Raw genomic sequence first — 24822 nt, forward strand, 5'->3', positions numbered from 1 at the left:
TAAATCTAAATCAAACCGATTGGATTATAGTGAGTTTGGTTTGGTTCAAGTCATTGAGTTGGTACATATAAAATATATCACTAAAATTTAATTTTTTATCCATGTATATTATCACTTTTTTCTCTTTATTCCATCCATTGTACATTTTTTTTATAAGCTAAAACAGAGCCACCAGAAATCCAACCATAGACACGAAGGTAAGTGGCTGGTTACACGTTCACTGGACCACAATCAACATATTCCATCCATTGTAAGTGGGTTTTATCATCCTTTGATGCTATCATTAATTCATTCTTTCTCTTTGGCTTTAAAAAAACATTTTATTCATATAAACTTAAATTTCATGTCACTACGGTAAAAATAGTTCATTTTTTAATAATTTTATCTAATAATCAAATTAATTCTAAATGTTGATATCTCTTATAATAAAATTAATATTTTATTTTTATAACTCTGTGTAATTAATTAATATTTTAAATTAATTATGATAATAAATATGCTTAAAGAAACTAAGAAAGACCAAAATAGAATAAAGTCATAAATAGTAATTTAAAAGTATAAATATAAACCACAGGAAAAAAATATTAATCAGGTGGTCGGGTTGGTTCGGGTTGAAAAAAATAATTTTGAGACCGCATTGATTACAATTGGTTTGGTTTGGGCGTAATATAAAATGAACCAATTAACCAAACAAATCCGAACCAACTATATTGGTTTGGTTAGGATTATCGAGATCATCGGCTCGATCTAAACTAATGAACACTCTGACCTCATAGAACCAAAATAATGTTCTATTTTAGGAGAAATATTAGAAAAGGCCTTCTTACTCGGTAGTTACCAAATCTCCCCCTACCTAGTAGGAAAACTTTATTACCTCTAGAATCTTCTTATCGTGAAAGTTTTCCATGCAGAAATCAATTTTCCGCTTTAATGTTTTGGGTGAAGAAATTGAATTATCATATTCTTCCACTCGGGCTCAGAATTTAGTTCAGTTGGTTAGAGGCTTCCTAGTCAAGGAAGCATGAAATGAAGTCCCATGAAAAATTGAGTCAATTACCATTTCAAGGATTTCCTACGAACCCAACCTGGGATTACAGTAACTTTCTCTATGAAACCGTGGATGGAAATCACTAAGGGATTCGTCTCTTCACTACCTCATGCTTTCATCAATATACCCCTTTTCCTGAATGATCATCCACGTTCATACAATTTCCCCTTATTTTGCTTTGAAAAAACTCGTAATAAGATCAATTGAGAAAATTCTTTCCAATTTTCAATTTAAGAAGTTGGAAGAGATTATATAACCAGCATAAAGCATTCCCCCTTTAAAGTAGACAAAATACTCTGCGAACCATAGAATCTGCATTGTCAGCGTCCATGATGCTCATTGATTCCATGCATTCAATGAAAGAATTCACTTGTTCTTCTGAGCTTAGTCTTCTCAAAAACGAATGCACATACAACTCCTCTAACAAGCCCAATGGCATATTCATAGAATCATAGCTCAAATTTCACAAGTGAAAGGTGCATAGATGGCTCTTTCTAGGCCTAGTAGGTGCGGAAAATCAGCTATTGACATGGAGTCTTTAATTGGTTCGAGTTGAGTACGTCAGAGTTCATCATCGTGGTAAAAATTGAACTCATCTCTTCGAGTTTTGTCTCGGTAGGCGCTGCCAAATTTTCTTCCTTAAATAAGACTTCCCAGATCTCCTTACTTTTAGTGGTGGTGCACGAACTTGAATTGTTCAGCTTGTGCTACGGAGCTACATTGACACGGCGGGTACGTGGGCGTTTGCAAACAACACTCTAGCGCTCAAGTTAGTGAGAGCAAAGAGATAATATCAGAGTCTAAGAATGACTCAGAGTTTTGCATAATGAGCAACGTGTGTGTAAAAGAACGACTATACAAGTATTTATATGTTTGGAGTTCTTCGTAACTGTCTCTGCAAATCTCTTGAGATCCTTTTAAAAGATCTTTCGAAATTGCTGTTACCCTTTGGCAGCTTTACTTAATTGTTAGTAACTGGGTCGTTGTGCGACCGATCGAACTTAGTTGGGACATAATACTTCTTAAGTAAGTAATCTTATTCGCTTGTTAATTATTAGTTGCAACACCTTTAAATCGACTGAAATACTATTAAAGTTTTAACTTTTTAAGTCAACCATAATAATATATATGCCTGCATGACGAGTGTTTGTTACTAAAATATTGTCTATTAAGTTTTTAAAAGGAAAAACACACAAAATAAAAGACCTTTTGTAGATTTGTTCGAATGGCGTGTGTCTAACTCAAAGTACATATGGAGGTATACTTAATAGTTAATGTCCTTGTGTCACTACAATTACTAACGGCATTCCCGTGTGCCCACCACCACCAAAACCAAATATTTTCTGTTTGGTTTTGTAGTTAAAGTGATCAGCTTACGAAACACCTGCGAATTAAAACTAGCTAGTTAGTGTAAATGTAAAAGGAGAAATGTCAACAAGACAATTATCTATGAACACACTTCAATACATTTATTGTAATTGGTTTATATTTTGAAAAATTGAACATTTTTTTTATATGGTTAATGGTCAAATTAGTCTATAATTTTGTAAGTAAATTTGATTTTAATCATTCGGCGATTACTCTCTCATTGATTGTGTTATTATGATTTACAACATGATCATGTAAATATCTTTATTTCCGAAGTAGTGTTATCAATAATCATTTTAACATTTTTTTTGTGATACTCTCTCATTGATTTGTTGATATTAATGTGGGTCACATTCAATTGAAAATGAGACCCATATTTTCAGTAGACTCCACTTCGATTCCAACCAACCTAATGAAAAAGTGTTGAAAATATAATGTTAAAAAGAGTGTTGCTATCATTTTTCTAATTCCTGAACCTCGCTTGTTGTACTCGTCCATAAATTTTGCCTAAGTGCATGATTTTTCTCCATACCGCTATAGTTTAGCCATACTTAACTAGCAACTATCTGCTTGCTTTGGTTAACTCATATTTCGGCTATCTACACAACTGTTAGGTATTTTTTTCGTGTGCTAGCAGTACTAAACATTCTCTATTTAATTTGTAAGTGTACTAAAGTAACTTCCTTTAGGTTTTGTTTGGTAGAGAGAGTTGGGTAGCGAAAGATGAAAAAGAGAGTTAGGGCGGGGGGAGGAATGAGGAAGCATGCACGCTTAGTTTGCATGTGATCAGGTGAGAGAAGAGAGAAGTCAGAGGTGGGTCCCACTATATTTGGGTACCCAAAATGCTTAGCGCTCTGCAGGTCGTGTATACCATAAGGCCATTTAGGCCCGTGCCTAAGTCCCAAAAAAAAATATTACTACCTATATAGGCCCCTTGTAGTTGTAGTATGCACACTTGCCCAGCTCCAAGTCCTATTCGACCCAAAGGAAACCTCCAAGGCTCCAACCTATGCTTTAGCTTTTCACGGGAAACACACAACAAAAGAAAAAAGTGGAAAAATCATCATGCATGGTTCCGATCATTTAATATATGAGATTTCGACCAAAATAAAACAAAGTAAAAATTGGAAAAATTTACGTGGTCAACTATTAAAACAACTAAATTATTTTGTTTCAACTATAGTTTATAAAAAATTAGAATTCTCCCTCACCCTTAAAAATTAGACAGCCAAAAAGGGAAGTTACAACAAATATCATTATTAATTTGATTTAGTATAGTTTCATTTATCACAGCAAAATCTAAGGTCAACACTGTTACAAGATAGATTGAATGAGTTAACTATTTTATCTATTGAAAGCGAGATGGTAGAATTGCTTGATTATAAAGCTCTGATAAATGATTTTGCAGTTCAAAAAGCTAGAAGATTAATATAAAAAATGAGAATTATATTTATATGATATATTAAGTATATTTAAGCCCCAAATGATTTTTCGCCTTAGGCCCCCAAAAGTCCGACCCAGCCCTGGCGTTCTGTTGTTTTATTTTTGTTGTTGTTGTCAATAAGTGTATATTGACCGCTAGAAAATACTTCTGGTTAAATAAATAAAAATGGCAGAAATTCAAGTTTACACATCAATCTTTCTCTTCTATTTTTTTTTCTCTTTATTCATCTTCTCTCTACTCTATTTCTCACTTATTTCTCTCCACTAATATTACCTCATCCTCTCTTCTTTATTTAATTTCTCTCATAAACCAAACATAAACTTGTCGTAAAAATATTATTAAAATTAAATTGTAAAGAGTAAAAGGTCGGCCTAAGAAACACGCAGAGGGAGAGGTCAGCCCAAGAAGAAGAAGGATCTTCGAGTCTTGGTAGCAGAGGATAGTGACATGTCGGTTGGGGTAGAATCTCTTGTAGATGTAGAGAATCGAGAGCTTCCGTCTACAAATCAAATTCTCGATTACTTATGAGAGGGCGCAGAACATGCTAAAAATGGGGAAATTCTATGGAGTTGTACTTTCCAGTATTGACAAGGAGACTCTTCAGACTTGTCTAGAACATCTCGGAACTACTCATCCGAGGAAGTTTGGCAAGTAGTATGCATTAATTGTTTTGCGTGATTTCAATTTATGTTCTTTACGTTTTTTATGTGTGTTTTAGTTTTGCCTTTGTTGTTTTTGTTATGTTACTTTCACTTGTTTTGCATTGAATAAAATTCATTGTTGAAAAATCTATATCTTAAATTTATTGGCATTCAATAAAGGAAAATGTTGTGGGGCACGACCTTGGGCTTTGTGCACCACGCACGAATCACTTTCTAGCGGTTTAAAATCGCCAAAAACCGTAACTTTTTTTTTTAACAATTGTAATTTCATGGCGGTTAAATGACTCTCGTGCATCATTCAGTGCCTGTTTTGTCCTACCTTATAGCATTGCTCTTCAATAAACCCTTACTTCGGGAAAATAATTGTGAAGAGTATTGTAATGGGTACGGAAGAAATTAAAGTGGAATAGAGTGTATGCAGCCGTGTAGGACCCCGCCGCATGGCAGAAGTTTGACGTCAAAAACTGCATGGGCAGTGAACGCGTGTTGGAAGGAAGGTGTTTGCAATGAATTTGATGAGACGTGGTTACTTCGTCCAAGTAACTGCGCCTTCGCGCGTGAGTGAAACTGTGAAAACACCACCCAAACGAACCCAACATTGAATGGTAAAAAATTAAAAACAAACACCAGAGTGGTAAGTAATCATCATCATCATTACACTGCTGGGTGCGGGTCCGTTCACAATGGCGGGTTCCGTTTCACCACCCTCCTTCCTCTTTCTCTTTCTCTTTCTCAATCCAACAACAAACAATTTCTCTGTCACAAATCAACAGATCCCTAACTTCACCAATCTCTATGCTCATTTCCCCCATTTTTTTATTACTCCACACCCTCTCCACTTTCTTTCTTTACCCTTTTTTCTCTCTCTCTTTCAGATTCACGGTTCTGAAATCTGATAAGTTCTGAGTGAGTTCTGTTCTGCTCTCATGATCGAACTATCGCCTTCAACGGTCTGATTCTGATTCCTCTCTCGTGTTTTCACTCATTTTCATGCTTCTCTGTAATTAAACAAACACAAACACATGAGAAAAATGCAGACAGAGAGACCAGAGTGAATAGTACAATACAATACAATACAATACAATACAATACAATAGATCATTAATTAACTATTATTAAAAAAGCAAAACACCTTTCCTTCTTGTTCTCTGTTTTTCTTTTTCCACCACCATGCTTCTTCTGCATTTTCACGGTCAAACACCATGACCCACTGCGACCCGACAACGACACGGTGCTTGTGGTTTCTCATTTGACATGGGCTGCGGGGGCTCCAAGGTCGACGATTTCCCGGTGGTGGCACTCTGTCGGGAGCGGAAGAACTTCCTCAGAGCCGCGGCGGAGGAGAGATACGCCCTCGCCGCAGCCCACGTCGCGTACTTCCAGTCTCTGCGAGACATCGGCGACGCGCTTCGGAGATTCGCCGACCAGGACGTTTTCGTCATACCTTCCTCCCCTGTTCTCACATTGCCGTCCGATCAGGGAAAACCCAAGAACCGCCATAGCCTCTCTTCTTCTTCGCCGTCTTTCTCTCACCACGGCGATTCGCCGCCGTCGAATCACGGCTCTCACCTGCAGTTATCCTCTGGATCCGAGCTCAGTTCTCCTTCTTCTGGTCACATTCACATTCACGACACCCCAGAAGCAGAATCAGAGCCAGAACCAGAGGAACAACAACACCCTTCTTCTTCTTCACCGTATCCTCCTCCTTACGGTGGTTACCAATATCACTATCAACATCCATATCCAAATCAACAACCCCAAGATTGGAACCAGCCAGGGGTGAACACTTTCGCCTACTACATGAAGAAATCTGCACCTCGAGGAAAATCCATGGTGTACGAAGAACCAGAGAGGCAGTTTGTTGCAGCAAATGGGCAATGGCCGGATCCTTCATACGGGTACCCGGGTGCGAATGTTAACGGTGCTTTCTTTGGGTTTCCGCCGGGACCGTCGTATTCGGCGCCGTCGGCGCCTACGCCGCCTCCAGCACCACCGTCGCCGCCGAGGGTTTCGACTTGGGATTTTCTGAACTTCTTCGACAGCACCACCGATAATGGGTATCAGGGTTATGGGTATAGCGGGTTGGGGTCGAGAGCGAGTAGTCCTGATTCGAAGGAGGTGAGGGAGAGGGAGGGGATTCCTGAGTTGGAAGACGAGACGGAGCAGGAAGCGGTGAAAGTGGTTCGTCATGAGAATGAGATGAAGAAGAAGAAGAAGAAGGTGGCGGAAGAGGAAGAGTTGAAACAGAAGGAACATGTTGCTGTTGCTGCTGGTGGAAGAGATTTTGGGGAGGGGACTTCGAATTCAAAGGATGTGCCTCTGCAACAGGTGAGCAGCAGTGAGGGAAGTTCCAAAACGGTGCGGTTTCATCATAGCAGCGATGGCGGTGGCTCGATTTCTGCTCCGGAAAAGGAGAGTCCTGACACTGTTGCTTCTAAAAGTTCTCCAGAAGAACAGGTTAGGAAGAAAGGGGTGAGTTTTGAGATTGAAAATGATGAAGCAGCGACTGTTACCCCAGTGGATGGTGAGTCTTCCATATTGAGTAGCTTAACAACTCTGTCTCCCCATGGAACCAGGGATCTCAGGGAGGTTGTTCAGGAAATAAGAGATGAGTTTGAGACAGCTTCTAGTTATGGAAAAGAGGTTGCTCTGCTGCTTGAGGTTTGCAAACCACCTTATCAGTCCAGGGTTGCGGCATTGAGAGGTACCAATGTACTTAATGCTTGTTTTCTCTCAAATTTTTGTGACTTAGTGTTCCTCCTTCAGTAGCCATTGATGTGTGTGTTAGCATTTCTATTATTTGGTACCAATGTTAATAATGCTTTATTTCTGTCAGAATTTTCTGTAACTTAATTGATCTTGTTCCACCTTTAGTAGCCATTAGTTAATGTCTAAGTGTTAGTTTTTTTCGATTATTTGGTATCTATGTAAATAATGCTTGTCCTCTCAAAACTTTCTGGGACTTACTTGAGCTTGTTCCTCTTTAGTAGCCATCAATGTGTGAGTAGTAGTATTTTGATTGTTTGGTCCTTTATACATAAACCTGTTGAAGAAGAAAAGGGGGAAGGGAGTTTTATTGGATCAGGTGATGAGAAAAATATGGAATTGTTGCAAATATTTGATGTACATTAGTATTGGATGCTTTTAGGAAGTACTAAGAACCAAGCATCTAAACACTTCATCAAAAGGATTTCCCGCTGGCTACTCGTATGTTTTAGTTTTTAGTTCTTTTGGCTTCTGCCTTCCTTGGCTTGCTTTTAGCTTGACAGAATAACAAGATTCATGCGTGTTATGGATACTGGTTTCATTTAAACCAATATAATCTCAGCATTGAGGAGAGGTTATTTACTTCACATTAAATGGAAGCAGGTTTGTTTTAAAGTAGTATTGCTTACAACTTCCAGCAATAGACTCATGGTGATTCGCAAGCATGAGTTACACAGACAGAATATTTCTCATGCTGAGTGGTTACCAATTATATTGAATGAGATCTGATTTACTTCACATTAAATGGAAGCAGGTTTGTTTTAAAGTAGTATTGCTTACAACTTCCAGCAATAGACTCATGGTGATTCGCAAGCATGAGTTACACAGACAGAATATTTCTCATGCTGAGTGGTTACCAATTATATTGAATGAGATCTGATTTACTTCACATTAAATGGAAGCAGGTTTGTTTTAAAGTAGTATTGCTTACAACTTCCAGCAATAGACTCATGGTGATTCGCAAGCATGAGTTACACAGACAGAATATTTCTCATGCTGAGTGGTTACCAATTATATTGAATGAGATCTGATTTACTTCACATTAAATGGAAGCAGGTTTGTTTTAAAGTAGTATTGCTTACAACTTCCAGCAATAGACTCATGGTGATTCGCAAGCATGAGTTACACAGACAGAATATTTCTCATGCTGAGTGGTTACCAATTATATTGAATGAGATCTGATTTGACTCCCTTTATTGACAATTACTCAATTTTCTTTTGTACTGTTCACCTTTATTCTCCTATCCTAAACAAATAATCTAGTTAGTATAGACAGACTGCAGACCGTACCATTACCAGATTGTATGATAAATTGGTAACCAAGTTGAATTACTGTAAAGGGAATACATTTTTCATCATGAACCATTTGGGGTTAGCCTCCCAAGCTTGTGTTTCAAGAAAATATAGGTGCAGTTTGATGTAAAGGCCAAAGTAAAATGAGTCCTTTTTTTAACAGCAGAAATTTATTTTATTTTGATACATGACGTCTCTATTACAACAGGGATACGCAAGTCTATTGTTTAAGGTTTATCTATTAGAGCCCATAAGTCATTTTTCTTAGAACATCCCTGTTTTGTCAAAGCATCTGCAAAATGATTCCCTTCCCTATAAATCTGCCAAACCTGAGTCTTTCAAGTGAATTATCTACTGGATATAAATTTTATGGGGCTTTCAAGTTAAAAAGTTTTGAATTTTTATTCTCAATACAATTATCTACTATGAAACTGAAATTGAAATATTAATCAACTAAATTATGTGAATATTACAGATTTACAGTTTATTGTTTTAATGTCTTGTTATGCGTTTTTATGCAGTTATCTTATCGAGAATCTTGCAGATAGTAGCACCGTCTAAGTTACCTTCACATCCTCCGTCTAGACCGCCAGTACAATTATCTTCTAGGGCAATGAAATTGGCAAAAGCATACTATGAGGAACCTGGGAAAGACATGAAGACAGACCCAGAAAACCTTTCATCTACGTTGGAAAGACTTTATGCGTGGGAAAAGAAACTGTACAAGGAAGTCAAGGTATGAATATAAATGCATTGAAATTAATCAAGAGTTTAGATTCTTTAAAGTTTAAACTAAAATGATGCATGAAATTAGAAATGATTAGCCCCTTCAATAGTCTGATATCCATCTAACTGATTTGTTGTGTAACCAACTTTCTGAAGACAACTGAATTTCTTGTAATAGAGTTTCCCTTTCGTACCTTCTTGTATAATTTGAAACTTCATAACTGAGTAACATGTATTGTATGATGTCAAGTATGTTCTGCGCATTCAGCATTGGTTTTCATTATATTTTAGTTGCTCTACTAAATAACTTGTCCCTTATGCCACATACCTGTATTTATATATGCTTTAGATGATATCATACTTAGTTAATTTCAAATTATGCCTATATGTTTGCACTCTTCTCAGGATGAAGAGAGGTTACGGGCTATTTATGAGAAACAATGCAAGAGACTGAAAACATTGGATAGTCGAGGAGCTGAATCTAGTAAAATTGAGGGTACAGAGACATCTATTAGAAAGTTGCAAACAAAAATCAATATTTGCATCAGAAGTATTGAATCTATATCGGGCAGGATACACAAATTGAGGGATGATGAATTGCAGCCTAAGCTTGCAGCATTGATTGATGGGTATCAAATTGCTTCACTTATTCAATATGATATTTATTGTTGTGCTTGCCTGCTTGGTAATTTCTTGCCACAAAGAATTAAAATTGTGATAAGAAAATACTGTCTTATGCCCTTTTTTTTGTTATTATTTCAAACGGGGCCATTTGTTTATGTCTCTTTTTCCCTTCTAAGGATTATTCTTAAATGGATAATAATGATGTATTAGAGTTTTCAAATTTCACAAGAGCCACCAAAATTTGAAGTTTCACATCATTGACTGCCTTGATTTGGTGTCTTTGCATATAGTTAATGACTCATTTGTTATACTTTTGCCTTTGTCCAAAGTAGATTGGGAAAACACTGTTTTGGTCCTCCAAAGATGCCTTTTTTCTGGTCAATTCCTTCAAAGAAGCAAGTTTGTCCCCCAAAGTTCAACTGGCTCAATGTCACTCCTCTGGCCATCTAAGAATGAGAAATCCCTAATGGAATGTTTGAGCTTGCAAGTTAAGTGCCCTGCTGTCACTATTAATGCTGATATAGGAGCCCTCCTGGATGCGAGAGGCGGAGATTGATGGTGTGACACGGTACTTAATGTGCCAATTCAGGCATTCTATTGAGGTTTTTTGTCTCAGATGGATAGAGGGATGAAATTGACCCAAATTATATCTCTTTGAGTGATTGATGAGAAATGGCTTCAGTAATAATCTTTCATCAAGTGGGAAGGGGCTGAAAACATGCTTACATCATCATTATTAATATTTTACATTTTGGTTTTTTGGAATGGCAAAATCTATTGTTTCCCAACATGATTGAATTGTTCTTCCGAAATTTGAAGTTATAAAGTTACTGATTTCACGAATACATTTTTTATCAACAGATTGATAAGAATGTGGAAATTCATGCTCAAATGCCACCAGAAACAGTTCCAAGCTATCATGGAGAGTAAAACTCAATCTCTTAAGTTTAACACAGGTTTGGAAAGAGATGAAGGTTTGAAGGCCATCTTAGAACTTGAGAAGGAGCTTCTGAATTGGTGCAGTCAGTTCAACAATTGGGTCAAGACTCAAAAGTCTTATGTCGAAAATTTGAACGGGTGGCTCATAAGGTGCCTTCTTAATGAACCTGAAGAAACAGATGATGGTGTTGTCCCTTTCTCTCCAAGTCGGATGGGAGCTCCACCAGTCTTCATAATTTGCAATGACTGGCATCAAGCAATGACTAGAATTTCAGAAAAAGGGGTAGCAGATTCAATGCAAGGATTTGCTCAACAATTGCATGAGTTGTGGGAGAGGCAAGACGAGGAGCAACGGCAGAGAATCAGAACAGAATATCTCAAAAAGGACTTTGAGAAACAGCTTAGAACTTTGCGCACAGAGATGGGAGGCTCAGAACACCACGGGCATGATAAAGTTTCCACAAAGGCTGCATTGTCAAAGCTTTCTTCTGACAGTGGGGTTTCACCACTAGATGATCTGAAGGTGGATCTAGATTCTATGAAGAAGAGGTTGCATGAAGAAAGGGCCAGGCATAAAGAAGCCATGAAACTTGTTCATGATGCAGCTTCTAATAGTTTACAAGCTGGTTTGGTTCCCATTTTTAAGACATTAGAAAGTTTCACTTCAGAGGTGGTGAAAGCTCATGAGCAGGTCAGGCTTCAAAATGCTGAGGACTCTTAGAGATTCAGACTATTTGGCATCTTTGAGCATTTATTTAGTAATGTGGATTGATTGCGGGAGTTTAGACTAGGATGAAGATTCACAACTAACCACCAGTTTTGCAGCTAGAGTTAATCTTTTACTATGTAGGAAAGCACCTTTTGATAACCCTAGAGAGGTTTGCTTAGACCAAGTTTCAGCAACAAAGTGCGTGATTGGATTTCTATTGAACTCAAGCTGATCCACGATGAGTTTATTGCCACAGCTGGTGAAATCATCTTTGTGTTGATGCAAATGGAAAAACAAACACACACGGAAAATTTGGGTGCCTAAATGTCAGGAAGTGGTCATCTTGAATTCAGTTCCTGGAACACCCAATCTACAGTTAGGTAAAATTTTGTACAGAATAATTCATTTATTGGTTGATTGGTTGTAGGTTGTATTGTATATGTGGGTTGGATATGCCTGGGAGTAGGATGTTATGGGGAAGTAGCAATCGATGTTTCAAGTATGATCTAGTGAATTACAACTTAAAATATGCTTAAATTTCCTGTTTTTTCCATCCTGTACTGTTCTCTATTTCTCTGTTACCAAGATTCTGCCTTACTATATTGAAAGCTTAAATGGCCAGTTCACATTAAATTGTGGTACTCATTTTATTTTAAACTACAAATATTAGTTCTGTGATCGGTATGCAATATATGTGCACTGTCTGGACATAATTTGGTTTATTGGTTATATTTGAAAAGTTCTTTCAGTTTGAATGTTTTCAGTGCTATTTGCAATACAAGTGAATCAAATGAATTTCCCAGCTATGCACTCTGGTTTCAGGAAAGATGGTGAAGCTCAATAACAATAATAATACATGCACTTCTCAGTATAAGAATTTACTATTGACCTTAACAGTAATACATCTACTACAAAGCTCTTCATTACACTTATTGGTATTTTACCTAGACTATAGTTATCTGATTGTTTTAACAATATAATCAAGCAACATCTAGTGGATGCTTGATGATGCAAATGTCGCATTAATAAAATAATTTTCATTTCGTACACCAAAATTCTTTGATATGAAAGAGCTGATTGGATGCTGAACTTGAAATCATTGTTCAAACTTCAAAGTCATTAGACCAGTTGGATTCTGTTTCTGAAGCAAGGGGATAGACACTAACGGTGGAGGGAAGTGTATCGGACTATCGAGGGCTATAGTCGCCGATTAGGTGGCAGAAAGAGTTGGTGAAAATGTTTAGGATGCGGAAACACTTGGCAAGAAAGATTATCAATGGCCTACCCCATCCATTATCGAGGGCTATAGTCGCCGATTAGGTGGCAGAAAGAGTTGGTGAAAATGTTTAGGATGCGGAAACACTTGGCAAGAAAGATTATCAATGGCCTACCCCATCCATCAGTAGGTGGCGGGAAAAGTAGAAGGGAAAAACTTACCAACGATCACAACAGTCAGCAAAATCACCGACCATACCCCTCGACTAAATCACCTCCTTTTTCACATAAATAGTCGTCGGTAATTCCGTTAAAGGATTCACTAATACCCCAGTCTATATTGCTAGTAAATTGAACATTTTATAGGTTACTGATAGTTTTCTCGACAGCCTCGTCAACCTATATAAATGTTGCATTTGTTAGGTTATTTTCAAATTAAGACAATTATAGTTAAGCTAATAATAAATATTGGGCTAATAGGGTGATTTAATTAAGTAGCCCAATAAACATCATATATCAGTATGGGCTTTGCAATGTGTAATACCCAATAGTATACCTAATTAGGGTTAATAGGGCTCTAATTAGATTTCTAAATAAAGAACACTAGATATTATACCCGTGCGTTGCACGGGTTTACTTACTATATTTTTTAACATCATATAAAAATTATTATAGTTTAACTAAATAAAAATTAAAATATTTTTTAATATAAATAGAAAAAAATCGTGTGAAGACATTTCAATAAATGTTATTATAATTCTTTTTGTATAAATAATTAATATTAATCAAATTTAATTATTAGCATATAAATTTGTATAAATTTTGTATTTATTTATTAATATGAAAAATTATTAAGTTAATTTGAAATATTTAAATTACGTAAAAAATGTTAAGTAACAAGTGTTTAATATCATGAAATAAGTTTTAATATTATTTTTTATACTTTTTGAATTATAATAAGTGATAACATAAATATACTTTTGACAAAAAAATAGTCTAAAATATTATCTTGTGAATTTAATTTTTTTTAAACTTCTTTGGTTTGCGAATGTTTTCTCACAGCCGATAGTCATGATACTAATCCCTTGAGGCTCTACGATCACGTTGAGTAGATAGGTCAGGCCTCTCACAATAACTTTTATTCAATTTTGGTCATTATTGTTTTTCTCTATTTTGTTTCCTCGAGTAATTTTTACTAATATATCATAGATCAAAAAATATTTTTAAATATTTTTTTAATAATGCACATATATGTTATAGTTAATACTAAATACCTTTTAGTGGAATTTTTCAATTTTAAAATATTTTATCCGTATTTTTTATTATCAAATAATTTTAATTTTTAATATTTGTCAAATGCAAAACTTGAGATAATTTCAGTGTTTAAAAAAAAATTTAAGTTGATGAATGTTGTTATTTAATGTAAGTAGTTGAATCTGTTTTGACGATACAAATTATTTTTTCAGTTTTTAATTATGTTTTAATATATTATTACAAAGAAAATTTATTATTTCTTAATGTCTTTTAATATAAAGGTATGAGAGTTTTATGGTTTAATGTATTTAATGTAAAACTTAAGTCTAGCTCCTTTACATATAAATAGAAATTTTTGAATTTTAAAATTATTTTATCTAAATTATTTGTTAATAAATATTATTTTCTTATTGAATTTAATTTTTAATATTTGTGACATACAAAACTCAAGTAAATTTTAAGTTTATGAATGTTATTATTTAATGTAAGTAGTTGAATAGTTTTTTACAATATATATTTTTTTAATTTTAATTTTATTATTTTTTAACATATTTATTACAAAGCTTTTTGTTTGTTTGGATGCTTTTTACTACAATGCAACACTTGTTTTGCTTATGTATTTAATGCAAAAACTCAAGTGTGCTTTATATATATATATATATATATATATATATATATATATATATATATATATATATATATATGAGTAAGCTGTGTGTATCATGGCATAGGGTGAAATGTGTCAATTGTTGGTAGGAAGTAGGCTTGGATTATCATTTTTCCTTGAGTAAAATGAAGACACGTGGTCTTTCCTCAGGTAAATTTCTTCCACGTAACATTTCTAGCACAGGTTTACAATATTTTGCAACGAAGGTAACAATTCTGACATGGAGTTAAAGTGTAAGTTTTAGTTTTGATAGTGTAGAATTTAACTCATAGAGCTATAGAAAATATAGGGAAGATGAATTATGATCCCAAAAATTATTAGGGACTCTATGATATAATTTAAGATCACTTTGAGCAAAATTAAGTGATCAAGTATAGTAGTGTTAAACAAGTGTTTTTTTTTTTTTTTCATTTATATACATATATATACGTTAGTGCATATATGTTAATGTCGTGAACTTTTCTTTTTCTTTCTTTCTTTTTACTTTGTTTCCTTTCTTTCTTTTTTATTTAGTGAGGGAGAAAATATTAATAATACTAATAATACATCATTTATATAAAGCACATAGAGTACAAGGAACATATCATCTTAAGCTTAATTGCGCTTATCGCCATTAAGCTGATACATAACTAGTTAATTATATGTTTAATCTGCCTGGGTCTTACATTACTACCCCCCTTAAAATAGTTTCGCCCTCGAAACTATAAGTCAGAATCAGTTTTAGATTCTGCTCCATCAGCTTCCTCACCATCCATGACATAAACTCTCCCCCTTGCAGTTGTACGCTTCCCCTTCACAACATTAACAGTTGGCTCTGCCTTGGGTGCCTTGCACACGACGGCCATATGCCCCGGCTGGTTACAATTGAAACATCGGGGCCCTTGGTTCTGACATGAGTTAGCATAGTGTCCATTCTTCCCACACCTGAAACATGTCACCTCAGGGTGTGCTGATTGGCTTCCTGCCCCTGGAGTAGCAGCAATCATAGGCTTGTACGATCCTGGGGTAAAACCTCTCCCCTCCGGAAGCTGATACGGCTTCCTCTGCTGTAATATTCTCGTCCTGTGGTTGTTTTGGGACCTCGACCTCATCGGCCCCCCAGTTCCTACTCGGTTCATCCTTCTGTTCTTCATCATCTCCACCTCGGTTGCCTTCTCCACCAATGCTTGAAACCGTGTGATCCCCAACGGTCTCACAGAATCTTCAATATCGGCTCGCAATCCATTCACAAATCGCTTGCACATGTAGCGCTCGTCCACCTGGTTGTTGAAGAATTGGAAATGCTTGGCCAAAGACTCCAGCTTGGAAACATACTCAGGTATAGTCATGCTCCCCTGACGAAGGGTCAGAAATTGTGCTTCTCTCTCATCCCGGGCGCTGGTTGGAAAGTACTTATCCATAAATGCAGCACGGAATGAGTTCCAATTCACTTCTTCATGGTTGGCCTCCATGATCCCTCTGGCGCCCCTCCACCAGTACTCAGCATCTCCCAGCAAAAGGTAGGTAGCCAGGCCCACCTTGGCTCCCTCAGCAGTTTGCAGAACTCCGAAGATCTTCTCGATTTCTTGTATCTAGAGATCTGCCTTGTCCGGGTCAGTTCCACCCGTGAACTTGGGTGGATCCTGCCTCCTGAAGTCAATCAGTCCCCTATTCTGGTCTAGGGCCGCCTCTGAGCATTGTCAGTTGCTTGCGCCGTCATAGCATGGGCCATAACGGCCATCGCCTCCGCTAGTTGGTTCGTGTTTACCATTCCTTTAACTAAAGCCAATAGTTAGTACCCATCATAAGATAGTAAGAAATATACTAATTCATTATGATTCAGTAGTAACTCAAACCAGCGAAGCGGCAATCGCTTCACACACACAAACAAGGTTTGACCCTTTTCAGAGTCCACACAACTTAGCACACAAGACATATTCCCCAAGACTCCCGAAAGACTCGACAAGCTCTGATACCACAATGTAACGCCCCGATTTCTCGAGTGTCACTTTAGTAACTTTTTCAAAACTGTGGGTGAATTTTAGCCAAAATAAAAACCTATTTGAAATATAGCTTAACAATAAAGAAGTAGTAACATGAGAAAATGGACTGAATAATTCCATTCTATTAATAAAATATTGATTACAAATATTTCCTTCAATTTGAAAAACACAAGGTTAAACTAATGCTCGACTATTCTTGAGCCAACACAAAAAGAAGGTCTCTAGGTTAGGTTCGAATCCTTCAAGAAAACTCGGCTCACCCTCAAGTACTAACCCAAAACCATAATACCACTAAGACACATACATAGTTCTACGCCTGTCATCCGCCCGTTCCTTGAATAAAAAGAGAACAAAAACTCATATGATCATCCTATAAGCTTCAACCAACAACGGTAAGCTCTCTACCCAAAAGGCTCAAGCCCATAAGACTTTATTCCTCCTCCGAAAGATGCTCCTCGACGGTCGAACAATCGGTCTCCAACAGGGTTCAAGCATCAGCAGACATGTAGTCAATCTCACGAACGACTTACGGTGCGCTTCACCAAGCTAATGCAAAGGCGTGACAGTTCATCAGATCATCAATGATCCTCCTAATCAGCAGCACCACTGCGACTTCCCGAAAAGCATGGAGACTTGATAATGTCGTCGCCCATCACCTGGCAGTCGCCGGCCGCCCAAACACAAGCAATACATACAATGGCGTGCGAGGGTCAACTTCCAGAATATAGGTATATAAATAATAGTAGGTCACACAGTATACACATAATCACAAACTTATAAGTTTCACGCTCACTCACGCAGATCTATCGATCATGTGGCTTACATAAAATATGAGGGTTGTCCATGACAAACCCCTCCAATATTCATAACAAATCTACTACTTCACAGAAGGCCATATCCCAAATCATATGACATCAAATCATCAAAGTAGTTAAGTGCATGATATGACATGCAATGCCATGCTCAAAATATGATCCGGATAAAATGTCACCCTCACGATGACCCGAAGCATCTCGCTCCACTGAAGCAGCACGCTCCACTGAAGCATCTCGCTCCTCTTAAAAGCCAATAGTTAGTACCCATCATAAGATAGTAAGAAATATACTAATTCATTATGATTCAGTAGTAACTCAAACCAGCGAAGCGGCAATCGCTTCACACACACAAACAAGGTTTGACCCTTTTCAGAGTCCACACAACTTAGCACACAAGACATATTCCCCAAGACTCCCGAAAGACTCGACAAGCTCTGATACCACAATGTAACGCCCCGATTTCTCGAGTGTCACTTTAGTAACTTTTTCAAAACTGTGGGTGAATTTTAGCCAAAATAAAAACCTATTTGAAATATAGCTTAACAATAAAGAAGTAGTAACATGAGAAAATAGACTGAATAATTCCATTCTATTAATAAAATATTGATTACAAATATTTCCTTCAATTTGAAAAACACAAGGTTAAACTAATGCTCGACTATTCTTGAGCCAACACAAAAAGAAGGTCTCTAGGTTAGGTTCGAATCCTTCAAGAAAACTCGGCTCACCCTCAAGTACTAACCCAAAACCATAATACCACTAAGACACATACATAGTTCTACGCCTGTCATCCGCCCGTTCCTTGAATAAAAAGAGAACAAAAACTCATATGATCATCCTATAAGCTTCAACCAACAACGGTAAGCTCTCTACCCAAAAGGCTCAAGCCCATAAGACTTTATTCCTCCTCCGAAAGATGCTCCTCGACGGTCGAACAATCGGTCTCCAACAGGGTTCAAGCATCAGCAGACATGTAGTCAATCTCACGAACGACTTACGGTGCGCTTCACCAAGCTAATGCAAAGGCGTGACAGTTCATCAGATCATCAATGATCCTCCTAATCAGCAGCACCACTGCGACTTCCCGAAAAGCATGGAGACTTGATAATGTCGTCGCCCATCACCTGGCAGTCGCCGGCCGCCCAAACACAAGCAATACATACAATGGCGTGCGAGGGTCAACTTCCAGAATATAGGTATATAAATAATAGTAGGTCACACAGTATACACATAATCACAAACTTATAAGTTTCACGCTCACTCACGCAGATCTATCGATCATGTGGCTTACATAAAATATGAGGGTTGTCCATGACAAACCCCTCCAATATTCATAACAAATCTACTACTTCACAGAAGGCCATATCCCAAATCATATGACATCAAATCATCAAAGTAGTTAAGTGCATGATATGACATGCAATGCCATGCTCAAAATATGATCCGGATAAAATGTCACCCTCACGATGACCCGAAGCATCTCGCTCCACTGAAGCAGCACGCTCCACTGAAGCATCTCGCTCCTCTTAAAAGCCAATAGTTAGTACCCATCATAAGATAGTAAGAAATATACTAATTCATTATGATTCAGTAGTAACTCAAACCAGCGAAGCGGCAATCGCTTCACACACACAAACAAGGTTTGACCCTTTTCAGAGTCCACACAACTTAGCACACAAGACATATTCCCCAAGACTCCCGAAAGACTCGACAAGCTCTGATACCACAATGTAACGCCCCGATTTCTCGAGTGTCACTTTAGTAACTTTTTCAAAACTGTGGGTGAATTTTAGCCAAAATAAAAACCTATTTGAAATATAGCTTAACAATAAAGAAGTAGTAACATGAGAAAATAGACTGAATAATTCCATTCTATTAATAAAATATTGATTACAAATATTTCCTTCAATTTGAAAAACACAAGGTTAAACTAATGCTCGACTATTCTTGAGCCAACACAAAAAGAAGGTCTCTAGGTTAGGTTCGAATCCTTCAAGAAAACTCGGCTCACCCTCAAGTACTAACCCAAAACCATAATACCACTAAGACACATACATAGTTCTACGCCTGTCATCCGCCCGTTCCTTGAATAAAAAGAGAACAAAAACTCATATGATCATCCTATAAGCTTCAACCAACAACGGTAAGCTCTCTACCCAAAAGGCTCAAGCCCATAAGACTTTATTCCTCCTCCGAAAGATGCTCCTCGACGGTCGAACAATCGGTCTCCAACAGGGTTCAAGCATCAGCAGACATGTAGTCAATCTCACGAACGACTTACGGTGCGCTTCACCAAGCTAATGCAAAGGCGTGACAGTTCATCAGATCATCAATGATCCTCCTAATCAGCAGCACCACTGCGACTTCCCGAAAAGCATGGAGACTTGATAATGTCGTCGCCCATCACCTGGCAGTCGCCGGCCGCCCAAACACAAGCAATACATACAATGGCGTGCGAGGGTCAACTTCCAGAATATAGGTATATAAATAATAGTAGGTCACACAGTATACACATAATCACAAACTTATAAGTTTCACGCTCACTCACGCAGATCTATCGATCATGTGGCTTACATAAAATATGAGGGTTGTCCATGACAAACCCCTCCAATATTCATAACAAATCTACTACTTCACAGAAGGCCATATCCCAAATCATATGACATCAAATCATCAAAGTAGTTAAGTGCATGATATGACATGCAATGCCATGCTCAAAATATGATCCGGATAAAATGTCACCCTCACGATGACCCGAAGCATCTCGCTCCACTGAAGCAGCATGCTCCACTGAAGCATCTCGCTCCTCTTAAAAGCCAATAGTTAGTACCCATCATAAGATAGTAAGAAATATACTAATTCATTATGATTCAGTAGTAACTCAAACCAGCGAAGCGGCAATCGCTTCACACACACAAACAAGGTTTGACCCTTTTCAGAGTCCACACAACTTAGCACACAAGACATATTCCCCAAGACTCCCGAAAGACTCGACAAGCTCTGATACCACAATGTAACGCCCCGATTTCTCGAGTGTCACTTTAGTAACTTTTTCAAAACTGTGGGTGAATTTTAGCCAAAATAAAAACCTATTTGAAATATAGCTTAACAATAAAGAAGTAGTAACATGAGAAAATAGACTGAATAATTCCATTCTATTAATAAAATATTGATTACAAATATTTCCTTCAATTTGAAAAACACAAGGTTAAACTAATGCTCGACTATTCTTGAGCCAACACAAAAAGAAGGTCTCTAGGTTAGGTTCGAATCCTTCAAGAAAACTCGGCTCACCCTCAAGTACTAACCCAAAACCATAATACCACTAAGACACATACATAGTTCTACGCCTGTCATCCGCCCGTTCCTTGAATAAAAAGAGAACAAAAACTCATATGATCATCCTATAAGCTTCAACCAACAACGGTAAGCTCTCTACCCAAAAGGCTCAAGCCCATAAGACTTTATTCCTCCTCCGAAAGATGCTCCTCGACGGTCGAACAATCGGTCTCCAACAGGGTTCAAGCATCAGCAGACATGTAGTCAATCTCACGAACGACTTACGGTGCGCTTCACCAAGCTAATGCAAAGGCGTGACAGTTCATCAGATCATCAATGATCCTCCTAATCAGCAGCACCACTGCGACTTCCCGAAAAGCATGGAGACTTGATAATGTCGTCGCCCATCACCTGGCAGTCGCCGGCCGCCCAAACACAAGCAATACATACAATGGCGTGCGAGGGTCAACTTCTAGAATATAGGTATATAAATAATAGTAGGTCACACAGTATACACATAATCACAAACTTATAAGTTCACGCTCACTCACGCAGATCTATCGATCATGTGGCTTACATAAAATATGAGGGTTGTCCATGACAAACCCCTCCAATATTCATAACAAATCTACTACTTCACAGAAGGCCATATCCCAAATCATATGACATCAAATCATCAAAGTAGTTAAGTGCATGATATGACATGCAATGCCATGCTCAAAATATGATCCGGATAAAATGTCACCCTCACGATGACCCGAAGCATCTCGCTCCGCTGAAGCAGCACGCTCCACTGAAGCATCTCGCTCCTCTGAAGCATCTCGCTTCTTGAAGCATCTCGCTTCTTGAAGTCCGATCATATATCGTCCTTCGGAAAGCCGCACGCTCCCCAGGAAATGTATGCATGAATGCAGTATGGTTAGCCAAACAACGAGTCGTCCTCACCGGATACGCGTGTCAAGCTAGAGTACATTGTCTCTACAACATCCTAAGGTAAACGTCGATCCCTCGACCCAAAGACCTCAACAAGAGAGATGTGCTAGCCGCACTTAGTAACTTTTCTAGTCACCCTGGCTCACCTTCTCGATGGCCAAACAAATTGCTCAACGAGCAAAAGAATGCTGCTCGCACTCAATGACCTTTGAAGTTACACTGGCTCACCCTCACGATGGCCAAACAAACTACTCAAAGAGCGAAGATAGTACTACTCGCACTCAGTGATCTCTCGTCACAACGGCTCATCTCTTTATGACCGAACCAACACTTAGCAATTAGGAGTGCCATCCACACTCTGTGACCTTCCTGTCACAGCAGATCATCATCCCGATGTCCACACTTAGGTTCACAACCTTGTCAAACCCGGACCGTTGGCAATTCCCGTTTTCAAACTCTTTTCCACCACCTAAGTTTCCTTTGAAAATATTCTCTTATTAAGTAAAAGGTTCTTTCATGAGTTAATACATTATGTCATTAATTTACAAAAATACCAGCTCTCTTTATTCTCTTATTTTCAAAACTGATCAAATAAAAGATTCCCAATAACCCCAAGTGACATCCCCGGGAAACGCCTCAATCATCAACACGGAAATGGCTCAGACCTCTTGTCACAACGTGCCTAACAACACTCTCAAAAACTGCCATCACCATGACATAACCCAGTGTTACTCACACTCCGCAATTGCATAACAAATGCATCAGTTCTAGTCAATATAGTCCAGCAGAAGCATATCCAAGAATATCAAGAATTTGACATAAAATAACATACAACCCAGTTTGACAAGAACCACAACAATCGGCCGAAGCCTCAACAGATAGCAATGGCATAAGCCTTAGAAAATAGCAATGACATAAGCATCAGTCAATCACAATCATCAATAATTAATATATGTCGTATTATCGACACCTAAAGCCTTAACTAGCAAGTAAGTTACCTTCAAAACAAGCATATATCAAATATTTTCAAGCAATATAATAACCGAAGCGAAGTGCCCTCACCTGTGCTTCGTCCAGTTTTGTAACGCAAAGCTTGCTCTCTTTTCAAATCGATCACTCCCGCTACTTGAATTAAGCACAAGTTCGCTCCTCGCACTCAAGACAACCTCTCCAATTTTTTTCACTAAAACTCATGCACTAATGTGTTTTGAACTACTAACCTTAATCTGAACGTAAGGGAAGAGACATTACTTAAGATTGCAAAGACATACTGAATCCATACTACAGACTTGCTTTTTATAGGCCCCGAGATTAGTAGTATACTCACGGATTAATGGATCAGAATACATGAGTAAGCTGTGTGTATCATGGCATAGGGTGAAATGTGTCAATTGTTGGTAGGAAGTAGGCTTGGATTATCATTTTTCCTTGAGTAAAATGAAGACACGTGGTCTTTCCTCAGGTAAATTTCTTCCACGTAACATTTCTAGCACAGGTTTACAATATTTTGCAACGAAGGTAACAATTCTGACATGGAGTTAAAGGGTAAGTTTTAGTTTTGATAGTGTAGGATTTAACTCATAGAGCTATAGAAAATATAGGGAAGATGAATTATGATCCCAAAAATTATTAGGGACTCTATGATATAATTTAAGATCACTTTGAGCAAAATTAAGTGATCAAGTGTAGTAGTGTTAAACAAGTGTTTTTTTTTCTTTTCATTTATATATATATATATATATATATATATATATATATATATATATATATATATATATATATATATACGTTAGTGCATATATGTTAATGTCGTGAACTTTTCTTTTTCTTTTCTTTCTTTTTACTTTGTTTCCTTTCTTTCTTTTTTATTTAGTGAGGGAGAAAATATTAATAATACTAATAATACATCATTTATATAAAGCACACAGAGTACAAAGAACATATCATCTTAAGTTTAATTGCGCTTATCGCCATTAAGCCGATACATAACTAGTTTTTTTTTTTTTTGGTCAACGGTGCAAAGATTAACATTCAAAGATTGCCTAACGGCACTTACATCAGTGGGACCTAAACCCAAAACGTGATTCTGCAATGCATAAACAGATAACAAATTAAGCTTAAGGCATGCTCACTCATGCTGATCTAAGCAACCAGACAAACTAAGAAAATCATACAGACCCTGAGAACCTAAGAACACTAGCATAGCAACTTGACTTTCCGAACAGTAATAAGATTAATAAGATTACAATTACAAATTTAATCAGTTGATTTGCAGTGGATACATAACTAGTTAATTATATGTTTAATCTGCCTGGGTCTTACAGCCCCAACCCAAAAGGGCAAAGAGCCCACCCTACAAGAAACCAAAGAAAAAACAAAAGTCCCAAAGCCAAGAGACTAACCCCAAAGCACCAAGAAAAAAAAAAGCCCAGAAAAACCCCCAAAACCAAAATACCATCCAAAAATCTACCTCAACTACCGTAAGACATGCGCGCATTGATCTAGGATGCGACCTGGTAGGAGGCAACATAATCTGTGAAGTCGTACACCATGCCTAAACATTTCCCCATTAAAATGGCACCCTGCGCCCTAGTCAAAACATCATAAGGCTCTGACAACTCCGTTGACAACACCATCAAATCTCTTCCAGTTGGATCCACGTCAACATCATCATCTCCCGCGCTCGCAAGCCCACTGGAGCTCTCAACCAGACCTTTCTTCTTTCCTTCTATTTTCTAAGCTTTCTTAGGTGAGCTTTCTTAGGTCTTCCCCTAACTAAGTTTATTATGGATCATATTCATATATTATGAACATGCTTAACATAAGCGCTTATACATAAGCTATTTAAATTTTTTTATTGAAATAAATTAAAAATAAGCTATGTATAAGCATAAGCTCTTTTTCATAAGCTATCCTGAATAGCTTATGAAAATAAGCTCAAAACAGCTTATGGAAGACCATAAACTGTTTGCATCAGCTCTCTCAAACACTGACATAAGAGCTTATGCTATCAGATAAGCTCAAGTAAGCTCTTCCAAACGGGGCCAAAGTTAAAGGAGAGATAGAGAATTACCTTTGTTTCGTTATAGAGGAGGGGG

The 24822-nt window shown here is 37.5% G+C and overlaps 1 protein-coding gene across 1 annotated transcript; it reads left to right on the forward strand.

The window, feature by feature from the left end:
- The first annotated feature begins 5195 nt into the window (after positions 1-5195).
- On the forward strand, positions 5196-12149 carry LOC130738087 (protein ROLLING AND ERECT LEAF 2-like). The gene is made up of 4 exons (XM_057589990.1): positions 5196-7226; positions 9103-9317; positions 9713-9936; positions 10793-12149. The coding sequence occupies exons 1-4, from the start codon at positions 5777-5779 to the stop codon at positions 11589-11591; spliced, it is 2688 nt and encodes an 895-aa protein (XP_057445973.1). The 5' UTR covers positions 5196-5776; the 3' UTR covers positions 11592-12149.
- The last annotated feature ends 12673 nt before the right edge of the window (positions 12150-24822 follow it).

Source organism: Lotus japonicus, chromosome 1 (assembly GCF_012489685.1).
Source record: "Lotus japonicus ecotype B-129 chromosome 1, LjGifu_v1.2".
In the NCBI taxonomy this organism is placed as follows: domain Eukaryota; kingdom Viridiplantae; phylum Streptophyta; class Magnoliopsida; order Fabales; family Fabaceae; genus Lotus; species Lotus japonicus.

Coding starts and splice junctions, on each gene's coding strand:
- LOC130738087 (XM_057589990.1), top strand. CDS start 5,777: ATGGGCTGCGGGGGCTCCAAGGTCGACGATTTCCCGGTGGTGGCACTC. Junction 9,318..9,712: donor AACTGTACAAGGAAGTCAAG/GTATGAATATAA, acceptor CACTCTTCTCAG/GATGAAGAGAGGTTACGGGC. Junction 9,937..10,792: donor CTTGCAGCATTGATTGATGG/GTATCAAATTGC, acceptor TTTTATCAACAG/ATTGATAAGAATGTGGAAAT.